The sequence below is a fragment of the Elephantulus edwardii genome, unplaced genomic scaffold (genome assembly GCF_000299155.1).
Source record: "Elephantulus edwardii isolate Elephantulus edwardi_28Jun2011 unplaced genomic scaffold, EleEdw1.0 scaffold00305, whole genome shotgun sequence".
Lineage (NCBI taxonomy): Eukaryota > Metazoa > Chordata > Mammalia > Macroscelidea > Macroscelididae > Elephantulus > Elephantulus edwardii.
Genome location: NW_006400055.1, coordinates 2544272 through 2560732, shown reverse-complemented (window position 1 = coordinate 2560732; position 16461 = coordinate 2544272). Strand labels below are relative to the sequence as shown.

General features: G+C 42.7%; 1 protein-coding gene across 1 annotated transcript in view; it reads right to left on the bottom strand.

The window, feature by feature from the left end:
* Positions 1-9592: 9592 nt before the first annotated feature.
* USP22 (ubiquitin specific peptidase 22) overlaps positions 9593-16461 on the bottom strand; it is a 67170-nt gene continuing 60301 nt past the window's right edge. The window contains exons 10-13 of the mRNA XM_006901022.1: positions 14839-14930; positions 11205-11267; positions 10293-10442; positions 9593-9635 (exon numbers count right to left, since the gene is read on the bottom strand). Coding sequence (XP_006901084.1) covers positions 9593-9635; positions 10293-10442; positions 11205-11267; positions 14839-14930 — 348 coding nt within the window. The remainder of the gene's footprint in view (positions 9636-10292; positions 10443-11204; positions 11268-14838; positions 14931-16461) is intronic.

The window sequence follows — 16461 nt, the reverse complement described above, 5'->3', positions numbered from 1 at the left end:
AGATCAACAGTTCTAGCAGCAGCTACATAACTAGCAGGCTGGCCTGGACAAGCTGTCGGCTTCTGGTCCATGGAGTAAGAACATAGTTTGCTGAGGAGGTGCTTTGGAGCATTTCCTGGGGAGCTGGTTTTGCCAGTCTACAGAGCTACAGCCGAGCACCTTCAAGTCCAACCTCGTGGCAGGGGTGCACTACTAGTGCTTCCTAAGTGGCAGAGCTGAAAGAGCTTTATAATATTTGTCTGACCAGAGCCTGGTGGCCAAGGGCCAAAGGTCAAATGAGTTTGTTAGCTTTGGTACCCTATTACCTGAGCAGTTAAACTACAGAGCAAAGGGTGGGAGGGAGGAGGCCTGTTGTTCAGTGCAACAGGCAGGGGATTGCCCTGATTGAAGAATTGTATCCTGAGTTGTTCTTGACCCTGAATCCTGTTACTTCTCTAATAAATTCCCTAACTGTGAGTATTGTCTGTCAGTTCTCTATAACCTTACAACAAATTATTGAGGCCAGCCTAGGTGCGAGTGCTGGAACTGCTAGAAGTAAAAGGCTTGGAGTGTGAAGGAGCCTGTTTGACCTCACCACAATCTTCTTTGGGCTGCTGTGACTGGATCTCCTTCCCCTATGTAAGGTTGGTAGGAATCAAAGGCTGCTGCCACATGCTAACCCAGTTTTTACACATCCTAGTCAAGCTCACACATATTTCAGAGGGACACAATTCAACCCATAACACTATTTTTATTAGAACTTCTATTTATTAGCTTCCTGTGAATTTTCCACTGTATTTAAACTACTTGTTTTGAGAAGTATTTACACATTAAGATAAACTTGTGATTGTACACATGAAAATGAATTCATTTGATGTCACCTGAAATTCTCTTTCACATCTACATAAACCAGAGGGTCACACAGCACTTTGGGAGGTGTGGAAAGTCTAGCGTTCCATCATTCCATCAGCCACAGGTCATCAGGCCCTCCTCAGTAACTTCTACCACACCGCCATCTCCAGGCATGTGAGCGCCTCACAGTACATGTCCAAGACATGCGTCTGACTGATTTTCTCACCATCATGCTGCTATCTTAATGTTGTTGTTCTTGTTAGGTGCCATTGAGTATGACTCATAGCAACTCTATGAACAGCCATACTGAAACCTGCCCTATCCTGTGCCATCCTCACCATCTTTGAAACACTGGAGCCCATTGCAGAAGTCACAGTATCAATCCATTTCTTTGGGGGTCTTCCTCTCCTTTACTGATCTCCATCTTTCCAAGGAATAACTTGATCTAGCTACACATCCAAAGCAGTGGCACCATTAAATCCTGAGGCTAGGAAAGAGTGACAGGTCAGATTTGACCAAGTCATGGTTTGGCAGCCTCACTGATGGCAGACTGTAGGGAGTTGTGCTGCTGACTCAAAGGTCACGCCTTGATTTGGAATCCACTTGTGGCTCTGTGGGAGAAAGACCAGCAATCTCCTATGTGATTTATAGTCTCCCACTGAGTTGATTCTGACACGATCGCATAAAATTGAGTATTAGTCTACTTTAAGGCAAGACAGGTTTTCTTCTTCTTCCAGGGTTTAACATGCATAACCAATCATAGTCAACCCCCACATAATGTACTATGAAATACGTCTCTAGTGATTCAAATCCACCAGTGGCTACTTAGAAAAAACATGGAGAACTTCCCCATGTGACTTAAAACACTGAAAAATCCCCTGGAGGTTTAGCTTTGTGTTGTTTCCTACTATAGTAATGAGTCTTTGAGTAACTTTTAGTCTTATGTGACTTAAAAATGTGAGAAATTATATTTTACATTTACCTTCATTTCTTTGTATAAATCAACTGTCTAGGGAGCTCTGATAGCCGAGTGTAAGAAACTGCCCGGCAATCCTGAAAGCACCCACAGCTACTCTTGTGGGAGGATGGGCATTCCCATGCGATTAAACTGCCTCTAAAAACCCACCACAGGGTCAGCTATGGGTGGATTCTGACTCCACAGTACACAACAGTATATTCCATAGGAAGCTCTGGTGGCCTAGTGGCAAGAACTTGTGCTGCAATCAATCCCAAAGGCATGCCATCCGAGGCCACCAGCTCCTCTGCAGAAGGGTGGGAAATCTCCTCCCATGATTTACTGCCTTCTGAAAACCCACGGAAGGGTCAGCTGTTGAGTTGGTTCTGACTCAACAGTAAAAAACAAGTCTATTCTATTTGAAAAACTTTCAATAACATTTTTTATAATGTATCTGCTGGCAATTTATTCTTGTCTTTATTACTTTCACTTTTTAAATATATTTCCTCTCTGGATCCAGAATTGAGTTCCGTTTTTAACATTTAATATTGCCACTCCATCACCTTCTGGCTTGTATGTTGTTGCTTTTAAAAACAAAAACACAAAAAACAAAACCCATCCCAGTATTAAAACTCAATTGCCATTCAGTTACAACTTGGAGTAGACCCTCTACTAGGTTTCCAAGACTATCCATGGCAGGGAGACTGCCTCTTTGTCCCTTCTTTGGAGGCTGTAAACTGACAGCATTACCTTTGGGACAAGGAGAGCCAGCCACTCCCTAGGATACCAATGCTCCCTGCACTGTGAGGGGCTCTGACTTCAGCTCATAGTGCTATCTATGTACAACAGATGGAAGCTTCCTGTGCTGCGCTTTCAATATCTGGATGCTCAAGCCCAGTGTTCAAGTCACTTCGCCAGTCTCTCATGGAGGGTCTTCCTTCCACTCACGGTCCTTTTCCAACAAGAAGTCTCTTTCCAAGGACTGGCCCATCCTGACAACATGACCAAAATATGAGACAAAGTTTCACCATATTTGCCTTTAGAGGAGCATCTTGGTTGCCCTTTTCCCAACACTGGTTAAGTTTGTTCGTTAGGCAATCCATTAATTATATTAAGAATCTTCACCAAAACCACAATTCAAAGGCATCAATTCTCTTTTAGTCTTATCCAATAACCAACTTTCTCCTGCAGACAAACTAAAAATACTTGACTTTACTCATTACCTCCACAAATATTTCTTCCTTTTTTTTAAATATTTTTTTAATTTTTTTTTTTTAAAGAGGTTTTGGATTTCCATTTATTCACATTCATTCATTGCCGTAATTTTCTCCCTTCCCACCCCTCCCCACCAGCTCGCTTCCCCCTCCGGAGAGAGAAAAAATCCCTTCATTAGTATACAATTCCGACATCCCTTCCCCCCACCCGCCACCCCGAGTACACTTCTCTATGCAACCTTAATTCTGGATTCCTGTGCTAACCATAATACTCAATCACTTATCACTTCTGTTCTTTCCCTCATGTTTCAATACAATATACATAATTTATCCAGTTTTTTCTGTCATACCCCCAACCTGATGTCAGACCCATTCTACAACAGTGGCACCATGCAGTATTTGTCCCTTTGTGACTGAGATATTTCACTCAGCATAATGTCCTCCAGGGTCACCCACTCTGAATAATATTCCATGAGTTCCTTGTTTTTCAATGTTGTGTAGTATTCCATTGTGTGGATATACCACAGCTTCTCTATCCATTCATTTGTTGATGGGCCCTTAGGCTGCTTCCAACTCTCTGCTATTGTAAACAAAGCTGCAATAAACATGGGTGTGCATATATCTGCTTGGATGGCAGACATGGTCTCTCTGGGGTATATTCCCAGTAATGGGATTGCTGAGTCAAATGGTATCTCTATTTGCAATTTTTTGAGAAAGCGCCACACCGCCTTCCACAATGGTTGCACCATCTTACATTCCCACCAACAGTGAATAAGAGTTTGTTTCTCCACATCCTCACCAGCATTTGTTGCTTGCTGTTATATTTTGCTATTCTTACTGGGGTGAGATATCTCATAGTTGTTTTGATTTGCATCTCTCTCAGAGCTAGGGACTTTGAACATTTCTTCATGTGCTTGTTGGCCATCTGAATGTCTTCTTCGGTGAAGGGTCTGTTCATATATCCTGTGCCCATTTTTCTATTGGATTATTTACCTTTATCTTATTGTGGTGTTCAAGTATTTCAAAAATTCTGGATATAAGTCCCTTATCTGACATGTCATTACCAAATATTTTTTCCCAGTCTGTGGCTTCCCTTTTTACTCTATTGGAGAAGTTTTTGGATGTGCATAGGGATTTGATTCTTAGAAGTTCCCATTCATCTATTTTATCTTTTATCCTGGTTGTAGAAAATATTTCTTCCTTAAGTCCACCATGTTAAGCTGTTTGTGTCCCAACAACTCTGGTGCTATATATTCCCCCTGTATTTTCAGTCTTTTTTCCCCTTTCTGCTTCAATTTTGGCATTTCTATTGGTCTTCATCGTCAGTGTTTTTCTCAGCTGTGTCCACAACGAGCAAAGGAATACTGTTTGGTTTAAAATCAGGAAAGATTTGTGTCAGGGCTGTATCCTTTCTCCATACCTACTCAATCTGTGTACTGGGCAAGTCATTCAAGAAACTAGACTTTATAAAGGACAATGTGGTGTCAGTATCTTAAAAGACTCAACAACAACCTGCAATATGCTGATGTCAAAAGTTTTGCTTGCTGAGAGTGAGGACTTCAAACATGTGCTGTAGATGATCAAAGATTACAGACTTACACGGATTATACTTCAACATAAAGACAGTGATCTTCATCGTTGGGGCAATAGGCAGCATAATGATAGAGGCAAAAGACTGGAACTGTCAAGGATTTAGTGTTATTTGGTTCTACAATCAAACATCTTTAGTACCAGCAGTCAAGAAATTAAAAGCTATTGCACTGGGGAATTCTGCTGTCAATTACTTTCCCAAGTACAAATGATGTTAAAGACCAATGTGCACCTGAATCAGGCCACGGTCTTTTCAAACATCTGAGAGCTGAATGATGACTGGTGACAGAAGAGCCAATGCCTTTGAGGTGGGTTTTTGGATTTGCCAGAACTGTTGTCTTGGAGAAAGTGCAGCCAGAGTGCTGCTTAGAGGCAAGGATGGCAAAGTTTCATCTATTTTGGGCATGTTGTTAGGAGTGGCTTGTCTTTGGAAAGGGCTATCATGCTTGAAAACGTGGAGGGTCAATAAAGGAGATGGAATGACAGTGACGAGCAGGAATGGGCTCAAGCGTTAGCGATGAAGATGGCACAGGACTGGATTCAGATTTGTTGTTCATAAGATCCTTATGTGTTGACTTGACAGCATCTAACAACTAGAAACAGCACTTCCATTACAGTACTCCATACAGTGTCTGTATCTTCCGAAATTCTATTTGTTCGTACAATAGTTAATAATTTCCACTGGAGCCTTACGCATTAATCATATTATACTTCCTAATAGCTTCAATATCTCAATTTTAGTCTAATTCTATAGTCTCTTAGTAACGGGTTGATTTTACCTACTTCTCAGTGTCTTAAAATTGTGTACTAAATGTCAGACATGGGTTGGAAAGGAGATTGCATAAGACTTAACATCTGAAAACAAACAAGCTATTTCTCCTATTACACCTTTAGAAGTGTGCAAGATTGAGCCAATCTAGTTATGAGTTTAGCAAGATGTGGATGTCGTTGTTGTGGCTGTCCTCAGGGATCCTTGGTGGTGTGACAGAGTAAGCCCTGGCTGCTAACCAAAGAGAACAGTTGTTAGGTGCCATATGGTCAAGTAGTGACGCTATGAACAGCAGACCTGAACCCTGTCCTATACTGTGCCATCCTCATCTCTGACTTGCTTGACCCCTTCACTGCAGTCCTGTGTCAGTCTATTTCACTGTGGTCTTCCTCTTTCACTGACCTTTCCAAGCATGTCACTTTCCAAGAAAGAGCCTCTCCCAGCAACATGCTCAAAGTATGTGAGACAAAGCTTTTTGTCTGCCTCCAAGAAGCATCTGGATGCACTTTTTCCAAGACATTTGTTTGTTCTTTTGGCATTCCATAGGATATTCCGTTCTCTTCTCTAACAGCACAGCTCAAAGGCATCAATTCTTTTTCTGCCATCCTTATTCACTGTTCAGCTCTCAACTACTAAGGCGACTAATAAGGTGACTGAAAAGACCATGACCTGAATCAGGTGCACCTTAGTCTTCAAAATGACATCACTGCTCTTCAGTAACTCAGTATGTGGTGGTGGTGTTGTGTACCAAAGAGTTGGAAATGGCCCAAAGCTGACCCTGCAGAGGGTTTTCAATGGCAGTTAATTACAAAGGAGGAGACTTTCCATCTTTCTCCCCCAGAGCAGCCAATGGACTTGGAACCACTGACTTCAGGATTGCAGCACAGCTTTTTGCCAGTAGGCCACCAGAGCTCCCTATCCTGGGTATGCTCCTCTCTTAAAAGAGAGTAGGAAGAAATAATGAGACGGTGAGGACATAGGGTCACTGCTGGCTATTAGTGGTATTCAGTCATCCAACCTCTGTCTGTCATGATGGGAAAATCACCAGGTTGTGGATAAAATGTAGCTTTATTAGGACACAGGATACACTACAGCCACGGAGGAGAGAATGGGAGCCACACATGTCCTCTCAGGTGAGAGACAGGGATAAATATCTTAATATCCAATCACAGCACAGTCATTCAAATTATGTTTTAACAATTTTCATTTTCAAAGTTATAGTAAATAAAACAGTCCCTTGAGTTATCAGAATAGCATAGTTTTATAGAATGGAAGCAAATAACTACAGCAATATGTATATATAATTGAAAAGGGGTGGGGAGGAATGTGGGGACAGAGCTAGTGTCTGACAAGAGGAAGGGTGCCTAGCCCAGCCCAAGGGAAGTCATTCACTTAACCCTTAACCTGCCCAGCACTGTATTTCTTGGTGTCCCTTGGGCCAGCAAACCATCTGTATTTCCCTTAAGAAATGTGAGTTGTGGCCCCGATGAGGGCATTGGAGCACTGTGCTGAATCAGCCATGTTCTGGAGAGCACAGTGCTTAAGAGCAGCAGCTCTGGGGTCCATGCTGCTTAACTGCACTGGCAGAATGGGGAAGAGCACATGAGGTCCTTAGTGAAGAGAACTACTTCAGACATTGTGAACAATTACACTGGGTGGCTACCTGGAAATACAGCATTCTTCAACTGGACTCTGGCTACAAGTGGAAATTCTTAAACTCACCTGTTTCTGAAAAGGCAAACTCAAGCTGTGCAGCAAACCTAACATCCTGAATTGAATGAAAACTCAGTGTGCTTTGCAAAATTGCACTGCAATCATAGGAATAACAAAGGAAGCAAGCAAGGTGGCATCAGACCGCACAGGTAGCCCAGCAAGTCTAGAAGCCATAGCAGCTCCATCTGCAAGAAGTGCTGAGCATGAGACACAAGTGACTCCACATATGAACAGGTGAAAATAAGAGTCCGGATTCCCCTCCATCTTAATGAGCCTATATTCCAATGCATGAGGGAGGGGAGCAACGAAGATGGGGCCTGGACAGATGTGGGGGACTGGGGATTGGTAGTCACAGCTCAGAACCATCACAGTGAAGGGACAGAAACTGCCTGACCACTGGAAGCCTGCCAGAACCAGCCACAGCTAACCCACTGCTCTGTGTCAACACTCTCCGCTCAGGACAGCCCAGGAGAGTAAGCAACAAACGAAGTGGCAGGTGCTTCTAGAAGGACTTCAAGGTATCAATTAGGCCAACTTATACAAACCCTCTTTTCCATCCGTCTTGTCCACGCCCCCCAAAAGGGAAATAGGAAGCTGCACCACACAACCACATAACTACATGTAAGCTGGCTTCACAGGCTCATTTCAGGAAGCTTCAATTTCTTTGACAATAACTGCCATCGGAAAACATGCTTCAGCTAAATTCTGCAGAAGCTGGAACACAAAAGAAAACAAACTGGAAGTGGTTTGAAATACACCCCACAGGATTTTCCACAATGATTCTGCAGAAAATATCACCTATAATCTAGCTGCTCCCTGGAAGGGTGATGGCCAATCTCCTCCCATGCAATTTACAGTCTGAAAATCCACTGAGGGGTCAGCTATGAATAGATTGACTCGACAGCAATAGAGTTGAGAGTGCAGAGCTGTTTCCCAGCTCTGATTACCCGCCTCCAGCAACTTACCTACCCAGTGAGCTAGATCAGAGTGCCAACCACAGACCAGGACTAAATCTGGATGACATCATTTTTTTTGGAATTCAGAAACTGAAAATAGCTTATTTTTAAAATTTTTTCAAACATCATTTTGATAAATCTTTTTTATCAAAATAACATTTCATAACATTAAGTTCTACGAAATCTAAATTTAAATTTCATTGGCACACTACTACACCCACTTATGTGTAGCTACATTGCCTGTGGATGTTTTAGGACAAACTGCTCTGGTCCTAAAAGCCTAAAGTATTTACTCTGGTTTTTCAGAGAGAGATTACTGATTGCTTAAAACAGATTTCTCTCATGAAGAATGGACAGGTTCAAGAAAGGCAGGGCTGGGAAAGACAGTTAGTTGGTCATACCACAAACTGCCAAAGTTCAAAGTTGTAAATAAAAATGTGTCTCAGAAGTGGACTTATAAGAGGGCTTAAATAAAGAGGTGCAAGGTATCTTACAAGGAATCAACAAATACTCTTTTTTCAATTCATTCTCTTAGCAAGCTCATTTCATGAATCATCTCTGCTGCAAAACAATGGAACAGGGAAACAGAGCAGGGATGGTGCAATGGAGTCTCTGCAGAGAAGCAGTGAGGATGAAACACTCAGGCACCTGCACCGCCATGTGGAAGGGCCTCACTATGGAGTACCTCACCAGCCACACTCTGCTCTCCTCTAGGCCCCAGCCTGCTTCAACCAGCATGCACAAATGCTTCCCAAAAGGGCAGTGGGGAAGGGGAGGAACCAACAAAAGAGCCACAATGAAAAAGCAAGAGGCACTCTTGACAAGTGGAGTGGGGTGGAGATGGGATCTGTATTTAAGTATAAATGCAGTAATTAATTCACTTACTATCATTAGTTATGAAATTCACCATTAAAAGGAGTGGTATAAAAAAATGTCTACTTCAGGTAACATCTGGGCTGATGCTTCAACATGCAGTCTGAGGTTACGTGATGTGCAGAACAGCCATGCTTAGAACCTCCTTTCCACAAGTTCTGTGGGTGGTTCTTTGTAGCTATGAATGTGTCGCAGACTATACATATTTAATACTAAAACTCACAAACAAAAGGAGACTTCTAAAAACCACTGCTCATATATAATATTCTTTTATCCTCTACCTCACTATTTTAATGTACCCATAGAAATTATAAATGGACCTTTTAAAATCTTTGTCTTCTACTGGTCAGAAAGAACTGAAGCACAAGCAGGAGATGCTTTGTGCTGAAAAGGACACCGAACCCCACCCACCTATGTGCCCACACAATTCTGAGAAGCACAAGACCATAATATTAAGCCTGCTCCACTCCTTTCCCAAAGAAAACAGGCTGCATTTCAATTTTTCTCTTGTGCAGTGCCTAAGGTGTATCCCTGACTGCAGAACTGGTCTGTACACAGCCCCAAGTCCTGGCAACACTGCTCCCAACCAGGGTGGGGCTCCTGAGTGGGTGACGTAGCTCCACACTGGTAGGACATTATGGTGTGAGACTTGCCAACTCATTCTCTCATTCTGACCAGGTGCTGCACAGAACTATTCATATTCCAGGAACTGCTTGTGATAAAACAGCAGATATCTGAGGAGGCAAAAATGAAAAAGTATGCTTACGTTCTGATTCATGTATGTTAAAATGGGCCTTCCTACACAAAGATGCTATTGCAGTTGTCCTTCATCGGTGTCTACAGAGTTTAATTTGCCGACTAAATTCTCATTCCCAAAGGTGGAAAGATTTGTAAACATCTAAGTCAGACTCTCCTCTCTCCCATGTTCAGGTTACTCTGGACTTTTACCCTCATTCATTTATAAAGAAGTGATTAAATCTAGCCATCTACAATGTCTCTGGGCTGTGCTCCCCTCTTATGACTGCCACTGCCTTTGTACCAGGACAGCAGCAACGGATCTTCCCGGGGTCCCAAGGGGATCATCCTTTCCTTAAGTCAGCAAAGAATGGAACAGGAAGAACTGCTGGAGACTCAGCACTCTCGGTTCACAATTGTGGTTCAAAACAAATAGCTGTCTGGATACGCTCCCTGTGAAGCAGGGTACCCAACAGCAGGGTGACTGTGGTCAGCTGTGGTCTCTCTTGTCCAAAGATGGCAGAGGCTGGCATCTCGCAGAGTAAGTGAAGGTGAGTATTTGAGTGATACTCAAGACAGACCTCATTTCATGCACACATATGACCCAAGGAAGTAGCTGCTCATTTGGTTTCCCCCTTGGAGGCCTATGGACCTACCCCTCACTGTCTAGCACATCCTTGATGCTGGCCTTGGTAATGATGGCATCATCACACTTGAACCACTGGTCCTTGTGCTGCCGGATGAAGCTGGTGTAATGGCCACTTTCTAGGGTCCCTTGATGGTTAACAACTGCAAACAAGGAGTATCTGTGTGAAGAGGAAGGGGTTGAGAGAAAAACAGGAAAGTTACCCAGTTTTATTAATCAAAAACTGTACCTGAAGAAGTTCGTTCATGAGTGAAGGGGTGAAGGGATGCCCCACCCCTAACTCGTCAACACCTGGGATGTAAAGCAGATGTACAACAGCATGGCTGCATGGCAGGCGGTTCCCCGAGAGTCTAGACTGCCTGCTGCGTTTACCCAAGACCACCACACTCCTACAGAGCAAGGACTCCTCCTATTGCCTTCAGAGACTCAACAGCAGTCTGGACATCACAGCTGCAACCTCAACAAGATCCCTATTTCTTCATTTTCTCTTCCACACCGATGGGAGGAAGGATGGGAGAAGTCAACTTCAACAGAGAAGAATGAAAGCCCTGTTTTGGTGCCAGAAAGAGGCAGCAAGGCTAGAGTTTTGATGCAGAGGTCTTTCCTCCAGGACTACAGACTAGCAGCACAGACCAGGAAAGATGGACCAGGAAGTATTTGTAACACAGACTTAGGTGTGAAGGCCCTGTCCTAACAAGACACTAATTCTTTTCAACACAGGTCAATGAGTGGAATGCCTTTAAGTTAGCTTACTGTGCTGTCAAGTTGACTTATAGTGACCCTATGAACAAGAGTTTAAGTCAGCTAGTGAGTAAAACAACTCAAAAGCCTTTAGACTGTCACTAGCAAGTGCAGTGGCTGGCATGGGAGATGGGAATCCCTCCTCCCCTGGCTCAGGACAAAGGATTGAAAGCTTTCTTACTTGTTGTCATTGTTCATATTATCCATTTGCTGTTGGTACTGTCCATTCATTCTGCTTTCTTTGCTAGAAGAAATTAACAACAAAACTCAGTGTCACTAGAGTAACTCGTCAAAGAGAAGAATAAAAGTAACAGCACTCGATAAGGGCTGAGGTACACATCACACACGATTTCTAACGCTTCCAACTTTCACTTCACCCCAAAGCAGAGGACACTGATGCTCAGAACAGCTAAAAGGGTGACAGAGGGCAGGCCTGGTTGCAGTCTCAGAGCTAAACCACCCAGAGGGAAGAGTCCATTTTCTGGAAAGACACCTTGAGCAAGCCTTGGAGGGTTCTAAAGATGTTTTGTAATAGGACTGCAGCTGGACATGTAGGTGGCACATGTTTTCTTCCTCGTAAACCTGATGAGTCAATTTTTAAAGTACAAATTAATTCTTATTTTAACAATCAACCTGCTCAGAAAGAACATTACTATATATTGGTTTTACTACCTGTGACTGAGTCTGCCCTGGCTCACAATGTCGTCGTGCCCCCCCCCCCCCCCCGATGCTGGCCTGGGTGCAGAACCCTGCTCCACTGAGAGCAGACCCTGAGGCTGGCTTCTGAGGCCTGTGTGTGGACCCACTGTTACCGTGAGCTGACAGGATTCCTGTCTCAGTGTGTTCTGCTGTGGTTTGGTAACCTGCAGAATGTTATGATGCTGGAAACTAAGCCATAATATGTCAGAAACCATTAGAAGCCCCTGGACGAATGAAATCTAGGGTAAGCTGATTCACTTCCCCAGACACAGCTCCATGATATCAGCATACAGACGTACTTGACAGTGTTCCGCTTGTCCGCCAGCTGGCCCCTCCTCAAAACAGCTCACCAAGACAGGTGACAGCAGGAAGATGGTATAATGAATGAGGCACTCTTGGGTTTGATGGGTCAGTCATTCTGGAGGGGGCATTTGCCCTCTAACGTCCACTGCTGTTAGGTGCTGCTGAGCTGGCTTCAAAGAAATGAAACCCTGGCTGCCCTGCCCATCCTCACAACTGCTGCTACGCCTTAGCCCTGTGGCAGCTCCCACACTAGCCCATCTTATTTGCCTCTTCTGTGAAGATCCTCTACTCCACCAAGCACGCTTCCTCTCAGCAGGGACTGGCCCCTTCAGACAACATGCCTGAAGGATGTATAGTCTTACCATCCTGGCTTCTTTCACGCATTCTGGTTACACTTCTTTCAACACAGATTTGTTCTTTTTATAGTCCACAGGATATTCAATATTCTTCACTAATACCACCATTCAAAGGAATCAATTCTTTTGTGGTTTTTCTTATCCAATGTTCAACTTTTCACAACTGAAAACTGTAACTGTCAGGTGCACCTTTGTCTTTAAAATGACACTACTCTTCAGCACTCTGGAGAGGTCTTGTCAGCAGAGCTGTCCAATGCAATGTGTCTTTTGCTTTCTTGACTGCTACTCCCATGAGTGTGGATACTGTATTCAAGAAAAATGAAATCACTGGAAACTTCAATTTCTTTCTGGTTCATCAAAATGTCACTTACCAGTCAGCTCCAAGAATTCTTTACTTGATGCTTAGGGGCAAACCATTTTGAAAAAGCTATAAACTTTGAGCTTTTTCTGTAACTGCTTCAAAGCCTCTTCTCTCTCAGCAAGCAAAGGTGGGTCACTAGTAGTGCAAGTTGTTGATAAGTCTTCCTTTAATCCTGATGTACCATTCGTCTTCAAATAGTACAGGGGCTTAGATATGCAGAGCATGGAGGCTGAGTAAGTATGGTGAAATGATACAGGTCGGTGCATACCTTTTCTGAATTTAAAGCATGGATATTCACTTTGTTTTGTCTGAACATCTGCTTCATGTATATGTAGTTTCCTCATGAACACAATTAAGTCTTCCAGAATTCCCAGTTTTTCCAACATTATCCACAATTTATTTTAACTCTCGGAGGTGAATGCCTTTGCATAGTCAGGGAAAACATTTCTGTTACTATTTTCTGCTTTCAGTCAAGAGCCATCTTACCTTAACACTGATAACCTTCATTACATATTCTCTTTTGAATTTGGCTCAAGTTTCTGGGATTTCATTAATAATATACTACTCTAGTAATTTCTGAATTATTTTAGCAATATTTTATTTGTGCATGACATTAAGGCTACTGTTTGATTCTTTCTGTATTCTGTTGGACCACTTTTATTTGGAATGAGTATAAATATAGATCTCTTACAATTAGGTGGGCAAGTAGATTTCTTAGTACAGGTGAACACATTCAGGATTTCATCTGTTTACCAAAACAACTGCTGTGTCATCAATGTGGTCTGTGGCCTTATACTACTGGATCTGTTTTAATTAGTATTTTCATTGTACAAATACATTTTTTCACAGTCATTCATTTACATTTTATTTCATTCATTTACATAGTGGATTGTTTTTTCACTCCCTTATAATCATCCCACCAACAACTACTTTTGTGAAAATTTGTAAACCAGCTACTTTATGTCTCATGTCCTTTTATCCTCTTTTTAGATAGCCAATTGCTGTTTCCCCAATCCCTATTGTACTCTGAAGAAACAAGTGTGTTCCTTTTGTTGAAGGATCCTCTGTTCAACTTAAAAACTTGGAGCATCTGCCTCCTTAAGGGTCATTCAGAGCTAGTCATCAGGTTCCAGCAATCAACCCTAGATCACAGGATAGATCATCTTCACTTCATCTAGTTGTGTTCTGGTCAACTCATCCCCAGCCATCTGTGGCCCGGTTTAAATAGGTTTCATCTGCACACTCAAGTACTACTGGTTCTTGATTTTATCTCTTGAAATAGCTGAGCATCAACAGAGTCTCACTTCGGTACAATGACTGTGTATTCCCTTCAACTTCCTTTGATGCTTCCTGTCCACAGAATCCTTCCATACTGCAACTCAAAGACTTGAATCTTTTTTTGAGGTTCAGAAATGCCAAGCATGTCCTTTTCTTTTGATGTTCTAACTCCAAGTCTTTGTATCTTTCTTTAAAATACTTTGTGTTATTCTCGCTACTTGCCTTTCTGTTGAGCTCTCTTATTTCATCATGTAAGATTTGAAAATTTCTACTGAGTTCTCTTATGTTAAGATCTGTAAACAAGAACTACAAGATTTAAATTTTAATTTCCAATTCTGTTCTATCAGCTAAAAAGCTACCTTTAGCTGTGATCCTACTTGTGCTGCCTTTCCAAATCTGAAAAATAAATCAATGACAAAAAAAATCTGAAGCAGAGATAGCTGAAGAAAGATAATCTAGATGTTAAAATGTGTCTTGGACTAAACCAGCTGCTTCTAACTAAATCCTGACCCAAAGTGGCCTTGTGTTCTCATTAGAAATGTGCTCTGCAGCTGAGTATTTGGGAAGCAGCTGCCATGTCTCTTCTCTAAGGCAGCTCTGTGTGGACTCAACTCATTAATTATGCAGTAAGCCCGCAGGGGCTCCTGTCCCAAGTGAAGCCACCAACATAAATGGGCTTCTTTGATGTGGAACCGTGTGAAAATGACCTAAGTAGAGAACATCTCCTCAAATACAGATACACATGTTGCTCCCTGGTGGTCTAGTGGTTAGGATTCGGCATTCTCAACTACAGGAACACAGGAATAATCCTTCCATACCTTGACGCCATGAAGGGAGTCATGTCCAGTTCAAGGGGAAAAGACACATACGTGGTAATTTTTCTTCTCAGTTTGGCTGAGTGTTCAAATCGCTACACAACAGAGGAGCAGAAAGAGGAGAGCAAAAAACAAAGCACAGGTCTTAGAGATTACAGCAAGGTTGTTGCTCGGAACCTTGACAAAAGTGAGCTTTAAATCTTTTTTCTTAAACTGAGTTTTGGCTATATTTGGACTTTAGAGATTTAATAAAACACTATTATCCCATACTAATCTACCATACTGGACAATTAATAAAGAAAAACGACAAAGAACTGATCCTCGGAACTGTGCTGTTGATAACACTGAATACACATGGGTGGCAAAAAGAACCAATCCGGTGTGGAAAAAGTGCAACCAGCATGCTCTTCAGCGGCAAGAAGGTGAATCTTTATCTCACACTCTTTGGGCAAGCTGTAAGGAAGTGTCAGTCCCTGGAAAAGTAGATGTCATGACACAGTGATCATAAGAATGGCACAGCTTAGATAGGGCAAGGTTTGTATCTGCTGTTCATTGGGTCACATGAGCTGCAGGAAACAATAATCATCATCTAACACATGAGGTTCACGTGACATTTTTAAATTAAGAGACTGTTTAGAGTGGTAAGCAACAAGTTACACAGAAATATAACACCAAGCTGACAAAGTGCCAAGGTAGGACAAGAGAAAACTATTATGTGTAACCTGCAGGATAAAAGGAGCCCCGTGGATGACAGCGTGTAATGTGTCAGGCTGCTGATCCGAGGGCAACACAGGCAAAGCAAGGAGTCTTAACACAAAACCAAGCCCCCTGAGGGAAGGAGGTACTGGTACTAGGGTGTTGGGACTATACTCCTGGGGGACATTAAGGTCCACTGGCATAACATAGCCCACAAAGATAAATGTTCTACATCTAGCTTTGGTGAACAGCAACTCAAGTTAAAAGTTTGTAAGCAACCATCTAAGATGCAGCTATTAGTCTCTTCCTGTGTGGAGTAAGAGAAAGAAATGCAAATATGGACTGAAGCAGTCCAAAGGCCAAATGGAGCACACGAACCTCAACCATTAGACAGTGCCAGTTTATCACCACTACCCATTCTAAAAGGGAACAGTGTGAAGTCCCGGGCTGAATGGGGGGAAATGTGGAACAAAATTAAAAAGTATAGTCAAGGTTACTGCCCAACAGACTCAGAGTTCACAGAACTGCCCTTAAGTTACCCCTAAACCCAAACAAACACGCCTGAGGGGCTCAACTTTTACCCAAACAACAGATATGCCTAGAAAGTGACCACCACCACCAGGAAGGCTCTTAAACCTCAGAATAAGCATCTACATGGAAGAAGCTGTGCTGTAATCCCGAAGGCATGCAGTTCAAGGTCACCAGCTGCTCCACGGGGAAAGGATGGGCAATTTACTCCCATGTGAACCTGCCACCGCCAGTTCACTCAATGTACACAACAACATGAGGTCAAGAGTAGCATTTGTGCACTCCTTAAGAATAGAAGAACAGTAAGAGGTATCTCACTCCCTGATTTCAAATCCTACTACACTGCCGTAGTGGTAAAGACAGCATGGTACTGGTACAATGACAGACACATAGATCAATGGA